The sequence below is a fragment of the Zeus faber genome, assembly GCF_960531495.2.
Source record: "Zeus faber genome assembly, chromosome: 18".
In the NCBI taxonomy this organism is placed as follows: Eukaryota; Metazoa; Chordata; class Actinopteri; order Zeiformes; family Zeidae; genus Zeus; species Zeus faber.
In genome coordinates, this window is record NC_137210.1 from 16,072,643 (window position 1) to 16,080,899 (window position 8,257).

The following is an 8,257-nucleotide window of genomic DNA, read 5'->3' on the forward strand; positions in this document are numbered from 1 at the left end:
CCTAAGTAATTAAGTTAACGTGTACCAAATATATGTATATATTATTCTTTTTAAGAAAAACATTTACATTTGCAATCAATCAATAAATAAATAAAGTATTACCTAAAGATAAGTTTATTACAGTTTTCATATTTTAACATCAGATTTTTTTTTATTTTTTATTTTTTTTAACCCAGAGGGAAAAATAAAATACTTCAACCCACAGGCCTATACATTTTTGACGTAATACAATACTGACTTTTTGGTCGTTTAACGCCGAGCCACAAACATCTACCGGAATGTGGATGAAATGACATGAATACACAACAATTCTGTCTGGGAAATTGCTTAAAACGTGTGCCGGTGGATTTTACCCAAGACAAACAGCATGCGGCTCGATTCAACGTTGGCGTGAACAGATTTCACGCAGGTTTGTGTCAAGGTTCTAAGAGGTTGAATGGCTGCCAAAGTATCGACTACAGGAATACTTGAATAAGTACATTTATGTCAAAGTGCAAAAGTAGTTGTGCGTATCAATATTCTGCGCAGGATTTGGGTGGATATCCATGACGCCTCAGCATATGGATGGCTCGTCCACAGCCTGCGCTCCTTCCTTCACTGCCTTCACACACTTTGCCATTGTCTGGGAGGCTCTGCTTATAGGATCTGCGGAGAAAATGTGGGATAAAATTTTTAGAATTCTGAGTTCTTAAACGTTTGCCAAGCGTATAATTGTGGAATGCTCAAATCAAAAATATCTACATTGAGATTCTTGTTTTAAATCTAGACTCTTACACAGCAAAACTCTTTTCAAACTATAGCTGCTTTCACACGTGCACTGCAACGCTGAAATTATCAGGATGTGATTATCCAAATATTGTCTGGAGTTCCTAAAACGAAAATGACTCAATCACATTGAAACTATCAATCCCCCTCAAGTTTTGTTAAAAAAAAAAATGCGTGCTGAAGTGGCCTTTTCATATACAGGAGCAAGGGAAAAAGGATTGGAACAATATCTACAACGATATTTTAAATTATAACTTTTAAATACATTTAAATCAGTTATAATACCTTAATTTACATACAATTAGCTTGCATATTTATTCAGTATTCCTGAACCTGACCCTTATCACTGGAGTTGTGGAAGGAAACCAGAGGAGGCCAACCTGTCATATAGAAGTCCTCTACAGTGAGTTGAGGAGGGATTAGAGGTGCAGTGAGGACAGCCTGGTCCACCCCCTGAAAGGGACGACACAGCCAAGATAACCACTCATAAGAACGAGACAACCGTCAACCGCAGACATCATATCGAACCTGCGGCTGAAGCCCAAATAGTGCCTTCGTCGTGAATCAACTCATCGTGTGGAAGCTCTGACCTTCGACAGTTCATTGGCCTGCTTAAAATAGTTGGCCTCCTCAACGTCATCATATCGCACCAGGTTCGGGGAAATTTCTGCCAATCTATCACGGACTTCATCAAGCGTGTCGTAAGGCAGAGTCACACCGGCGAGCTTAAGGAAAGAGTAAGAACACACATGTTAACAACATTTTTCGCCTACTGAATATTACAATGTACATATGCTGTTTTAGTCACCTCCGATATAGCTCTGATGACCTTCCAGTCCTCCCTGGCCAGGCCGGGAGCAGTCACAGCCACCCTCGTCTGCTGGGCACGGCCCTCAGTGTTCACATAGGTGCTACATTTTTCTGTGTATGCCGCCCCGGGAAGTATGATGTCAGCCATTGGTGCGCCAACATCACCATGGTGACCTGGGAAATAATGGGACAAGATATTCCATGAATTGACTTTCGACCATAAAACCGATATGAAAATTGTAATGTAATGCAAACGACAAATTATGAACAACGAGGAAGGCTAAGAGAAGAGGCTTTAATGCTAACCCTGATAAATGATTAAGCTATCTTTAGGGAGGTCTTGGCGGGTGATGCATCCAGCGTCAGCACCGAGCAGGAACAGAACTTTGGGGGGATTCGTCCTGATGGCCTCCACCCCCGGCTTGTACCCAAGATCTAGTGCAGCCACTTGACTGGCAACCCTGAGTGCAAAGCAAGCACCACAAGCCTAACGTGAAATTATCTGTCAGACATTAGAATATCCTCTAAACCTAGAATTACATTTTTCAAAGATAGTGTACCTGTGAAGCACATTAAGGACTTTCCAGCTTCCTTCCACCTCGCTGTTAATCCGAGCATTCTGAGAAATCGTGGACACGGCAGCCATTATAGCAGCCCCATCCTCCCTCTGCAGGGCGCTACTGCCGACAACCACCACCGGCCGCTTTGCTTTAGCCAACACCTGCGAGGACAGATACATTTTTTCTTTTTTTTGTTCGATCTAATTTGAATGAGAAACATAATTTCCAGTGTTGTAACTATTAAAAATCTGACTACATAATGACCTGCGAGAAAGGGTGAGTTCCCGCCGCTATTTCTTGAAGGGTCTTGGCGGACTCTCCGAGGTGATCGTACGTGTAGCTGAGGTCGACCTCCCGCCCCACCAGAGCCACTCGCAGCTCATTGTGAAGCCAGCTAAAACAGAACGGACAATCTGAAGTGCTTGAAGCATAAAACATCCAGCTTTTAGAGTAATTTCCTCCTGTAGAGAAGCTGTAATCCTGTAGCATGAGGCACTACATTAAAAGCCTATTCCATGAAGACTCTGCTGTGCAATGTTATGGATAGTATTCTATCTCCCCGCACAATCAGGAGGTTACCTCTTTCTGATGCGCGCGTTGAACAGGGGAGCCTCATAGCGTGGGTTGGTGCCAACCAGGAGGAGCACGTCGGCATCTTCAATGCCAGCGATGCCAGTGTTCAACAAGTAGTTTGACCGCAGGTCAGATCTATCAAAAATCGGTGAAAAAAAAATAAATATATATATATATATAATAATTATATTCATGACTATTGAAACTATCTGTTTATCTCATTGATTATAATTCTTTACGTAATCTTACCCAGCCCCAGTCATTGGAAAAACCTCTTCGGTGCACAAGTTTTCACTATTTAAACGGTTGAGCAAGTCTTTGAGCGCAACAAGAGCCTCCGCGTCCACCAGGCCTCCGACCACAGCGGCAACATCAGTACCCTGAGCCCCTTGTAACTGCAAGAAAAAAACAACAACAAAAAAAAAACGATTTTACTTCAGCTCGGTTAAATATGATCTCATTTGTGATTGTCTCCTATCTGTCACTTGAGATTGATGCGAACACAACAGAAAACATTTATCTTTGCTTTAAGTTTGTTTTCGGTTTCTGTCATCAATAACTGCTTGTTGGATATTGTAATGCCCTATACTGCTCTACACAATAACGTATAGAACACAGAAACGTGTTCTCTACTATATCAAAGTCCTCCATCTTTATGTCCTTGGCAAATTAGCAAGCAAGAATAACAGATGAAGAGCTGGTAGTGATTTGTTACTATAGCGATGCCATAGCAACAAGCATGGCTCTGTATACAATGGAAACACATCAGGCACCAACAAAGAGATATCTGGCCCTGCACCACCCTTCACAATACACTTCTGGGTAGTGGAGATAACTGTGAGATAAAAATCGCGTACAGCTCCTGCGACTCGAGTCAGCACGTCCTCCCAAGAAGTGGCCACCAGCTGCCCGGACTCATTCTTCACCATGGGCTGGGTGAGCCTCTGCCGCTTGAGTCCATCGTAAGCAAACCTGCCAAGAAAAAGGGTGGAGGTGTTGAAAATTTGTTAAGATATCACACATATCCACAGGATGAGTGCCGTGTGTTTCCAGCTCAGGTCGACCTAGTTTTGTCGGAGATCCATTCCTCGTTGATGTCCTCATTCAGGCGAGGCAGAACCCTCATCACCTCACCGCCGCGGGTGCTGACTACTATGTTGCTGCCCAAAGCATCGAGGACATCGATAGATTCAGTTTTTCTGTTAAGACAAAATTAAAAACAAAGGAATAAAACTTTTTTTTTTTTTTAAAGTGGGGAAAAAAGTCAACCCAAAAGCACCTCACTGCACAGTCAGAGAATTGGGAACAGACCTGGTCTCCCAAGGGCGAGCGGTGAAAGCGTATGGTTTGGAGGTCAGGGCCCCCACGGGGCAGATGTCAATCACGTTCCCTGACAGCTCTGACATGAACATCTTCTCCACGTAGGTTCCAATCTGAAGGTCGTTGCCTCTGCCAGTGGTGCCAAGGTCCTCCACACCTGCAATCTCACTGGCAAATCTTTATGAAGGCAAAAAAAAAATATATATAGCAATTCTAACTCATCCATAGTCACTTGTTTAAGTGTACAGCAGGGACTCACCGACCAAAGATTTGGGACTCACCGCACACAGCGAGTGCACTGGATACAGCGAGTCATGATGGTTTTGATCAGGGGACCGATGTTCTTGTCTTCCACGGCTCTTTTGCCTTCAGTGAAGCGGCTCCTGTCACTGCCAAACTGCATGGACTGATCCTGTGTACAAAGTGATTATTCATGACCATGACGCTTACAATAAATAATCAATATTAATTTAAAATTTTTAATCCATCAGCCTCAAACGACCTAGACTCATACAATCGTAAATCTAAACAATGATTTGATATGTATACCTGAAGATCACACTCTCCACCTTGATCACAAATCGGGCAATCCAATGGGTGGTTAGCCAGGAGGAACTCCATGACACCCTCCCTGTGTCAAATAAACAGTTTTAAACAAAATTGGTCCAGATTAATTTCATAAGGGTGTATATACCCCTTTCACACATAGTCTACCTGAAATGTTGCGGAACATTTCTGGTATGGGGTCATGTGTGAATTGGGAGCAGGGATTGATATGTCCACCATATCCATCCGTCTGACATCGGACACTTTCACATGGAGGGAGAGAACCAAACACAAGACTCCACTGTCCCTGTTCCTGTCCAGTACAGCATCCAATGCTCTTTTAATGTATTGTATGCGTGTGATCACGAAAAAACATTATCTGTCTCACAGACGTCTTGAATATTGGAGATGCACTGATCATGATTTTTCATGGCCGATTCCGATTGCACGTTTTTTTTTACAGGCAAATGGGCCGGTCCAATAGCCGATTTTTTGCAAGTGATTGTCTATAACATTTTTGTGCAGTGTTGCAGCAGAAATATATTCAGGGGAGTACCGGTCAGTGGCGTCACTAGGGGGGTGTGGGGGGAGTGCGGACTGCACCGGTTGACGGTCTCTTGCCCCTTCTATTCCGGAATTATCATGGCATGTGTGAAAAGGCACAAGACGGAAATGTTCCTCAATGTAGCTGCATATGTGAATAGTGAAAAATCACTAGCGGTGCCAGAAAGGTTATCCCGGTAATTTACCGGGAACTATGTGTGAAAGGAGCTATATTGCCAGCTCATTTAAAAGTTAAGTAATTGATGACCATGAAAAAAATGATGCCAAGTAAACAATTATGTCCAATTAAACATCAATAACAACTCTATTCCTTCAATATATTATCCATAGATAAGAGCGGCAGCAAATAACTTTAGACTTGTGAAGTTGTTCCTACCTTGCCTTTCTTGTTTTGTCAGAGTCGGTCAGAATGTTCCAACCCTTCATGACAGGCATGGCACATGCAGCCACCGGCTGTAATAACAAACATTATATTATAGACTAATTTATCAGTTAGCCAAGCCCCAAACAAGCAAAGTAAGATTAAATGGACTGAATGTGAAACATTGTCATTTACAGTACAAACAGCACATATACAAAGATCACATCAGACCTTGGGGACTTTTTCTATCTCCACCAGACACATCCGACAGTTTCCAGCAACAGACAGACGCTCATGGTAGCAAAAGCGTGGAATCTGCATTCCAGCCTTTTCACACGCCTGGAAGAGGAATTCACAAAAATTACTAATTCAATTATTTTCATCTAAAATATGGGGCGACACGAACAAAAAAAAAAAAAAAAAAAAGCAGAAATCCTACGTTACCTGCAACACAGTGGTTCCAGGATCAACCATGATTGACCTCCCATCCACAAACACTTCCACCTGGTTAACTGCTGCTGCTGTGGCTGCATTGCGAGCTTTGTCCATAGATTTAGAGGAAAATAATTGTTACCTTAGCGTTCATGGTTCTCTCATGCCTAGTATACACCAAAGGACTTTAGGTGGAAGTTTTGAGTCACAGCCTGTCCTTGCTAAATCCTGCAGAGTGTGTGTGTGTTTGTGTGTACTATTGGGATTGGGGAAAAGTGTTTAAAATGGGCGGTCTTTTCAAAGTCCTCTGGTGTATCCACACTATTAGTCACACTTTCCAATATGTTTTTGATATCATAATGTTTTAGCATTTATCAATCATAAAGTCATTAAGATGAATTATTGCACAACGCCCCCGAATTATTGACACAGATCACACAGACTAAATTGGGAAGATTAGATTCCCCTTTTGCTACAGCCAGCAAGCAAGCCTTGTGTGTCAAATCTGTAATCCGGCAGGTAATCCAGAAATGGAACAAGGCCCCCGGGACTCACAGGCCCCAGATGCTTACAACCATCAACAAGACACTTCACAATAAAAAACAATAAACTTTATGTCAGTAAATGTTACCATTCTGAGTGGCAGCTGCGGTTCCTCTGGTCAGGGAGACTCCCGCAAGGGTTCTGCTCACGACAGGCAGACGCAACATGCTGGAAGAAACCCAAAACCAGAGATTACCCTGGGATGGAAGTATTCAAAATTAAGTGTCTATAGTGTAACTACCTAGCGAGTTATCTATCTTATGACAAGTGTGCCCCGTTATGCACACAAAACACGTGATGCCTGTTGTTATTATTAGTAAATTGGCGAATCTTTATAGCCCCATTCGAGAAACAAATTAACAGAAATTCAGGATGTAATCATACAACGTTAGCGCTCGTATCAGACCTGCAGACATGCAGAACTCAGCAAGCTAACATTAGCTACTAATCTAACTGCGCCATCGGTATCATAATACCTATTGTTTGTAATACCAATGCTGTTATGAATAGGAATATGATGATGATAATAATAATAATAATAGTGATGATACTAATAATAACAAAAACAATAACAACAATAATAATAATAATGATAATAATAATAATAATAATAATATATACGTGTTATTCTGTAACAGATCAAGCTGAGTTATCAGATATTACTACGTGGAGCTGTGGGGAAACCCTATTGTGACAGCGAGCCAGCGGACAGTTATTTGTGATGAACGGCTGACCGCTTGTCCGTCCGGACCCGCGGCCCTCGTTTCGAACAGAAGCTACGAGGGCACTGCGTAGCGGGAGCTCTTTAACCGGCCGCACTGCACCGGCTGTGGAAGCACCTCTACTCGGTTTCGCTGCGGGGTCCCGGTCACGCTGCCGGGGGTTATTTTGCGGCGACGACCCGCCGGCGTCGCGCTACTTTTAGTTTGGCTAACTCCTGGTTCGCAGGAATCCCTCGTTTTAAAGTTGTTTTGGTGGCGACACGGCGATGAAAACAAAACAACGGGTCGCACGTAGGAGCCGCTGACACGGCGCTCACCTTCACACTTTGTATCCGCACCTTCCACGATTTACTGTTTATCTCCACAAGTGACGCAGCGGCTGTGTTTTCCGCTGCGTCACGGATTACGTAAACCCGTGACGTCATGCCGTAATCCAGAGAATGCGACGCATTCCGCGGGACTCGGAAATCGGCGGTGCCGAGGCTTATCGGCGCCCATCTGCCTCTGTACGCGTAGACACGAACGCCCGCGGTAAACGCGTGTTTGTTTGGCAGTTATACAAGCGACACAACGTACGTTATCATGAGATACAAACATAAGAGTAGTTTAGATCCAAATCACACGTGTTTGCCTTTCAAGAGGCCAGTTTTTCCGAGTTTGGACTTGAATGGATTGCAGCGTTCAACTCGTACGTAACCCTGACCCCCGCACTTGTTTCCACAGCAAGTAGAAAGTAAAGTGCAAATCATATCTTCAGACAGCGTCAGTGACAGATGACTTAACTGTAAAATGTAGTGAAAATTAGCACCTTGTTTTTGTTTCACACGTGGATTATCACATTTCCAACATACTCATAACAATAATAATCCTTTATTTTTACAGCACCTTTCATACACAACGCACAACCAGGCAGCATTCGTGGACGCACCCAGGGAATCGCGACTTTTATACACGACACAACTCAAACTGCGCTACATTATTAATAGAAGGCAACCAACAATAATAATATTTAAATGCATTCGAGATTCTTCTTTATTCCTCAATTGTTATTTATTCCTCTG

At 43.0% G+C, this 8,257-nt stretch overlaps 1 protein-coding gene across 1 annotated transcript; it reads right to left on the bottom strand.

Annotated features, from left to right (window-relative positions):
- Positions 1-125: 125 nt before the first annotated feature.
- On the bottom strand, positions 126-7,589 carry LOC307244496 (NADH-ubiquinone oxidoreductase 75 kDa subunit, mitochondrial-like). The gene is made up of 19 exons (XM_080019686.1): positions 7,514-7,589; positions 6,563-6,642; positions 5,944-6,038; positions 5,731-5,838; positions 5,515-5,591; positions 4,578-4,659; positions 4,310-4,440; positions 4,020-4,205; positions 3,773-3,907; positions 3,566-3,680; positions 2,958-3,103; positions 2,715-2,843; positions 2,400-2,529; positions 2,136-2,296; positions 1,882-2,036; positions 1,574-1,749; positions 1,356-1,490; positions 1,146-1,218; positions 126-645 (listed from the first exon to the last, which is right to left on the bottom strand). Exons 2-19 carry the CDS (start codon positions 6,639-6,641, stop codon positions 554-556), a joined length of 2,205 nt encoding a protein of 734 aa, XP_079875812.1. The 5' UTR covers position 6,642; positions 7,514-7,589; the 3' UTR covers positions 126-553.
- Between the last annotated feature and the right edge of the window lie 668 nt (positions 7,590-8,257).

Bases quoted from the DNA above. Each gene is read 5' to 3' on its own strand.
- LOC307244496 (XM_080019686.1), bottom strand. From the start codon at position 6,641: ATGTTGCGTCTGCCTGTCGTGAGCAGAACCCTTGCGGGAGTCTCCCTG. The intron at 3,908-4,019 runs GTCTGTTCCCAA...TTGTCTTAACAG, and splicing joins GCTCGCCCTTGGGAGACCAG to AAAAACTGAATCTATCGATG. The intron at 1,219-1,355 runs GTCAGAGCTTCC...CGTCCCTTTCAG, and splicing joins AGGCCAATGAACTGTCGAAG to GGGGTGGACCAGGCTGTCCT.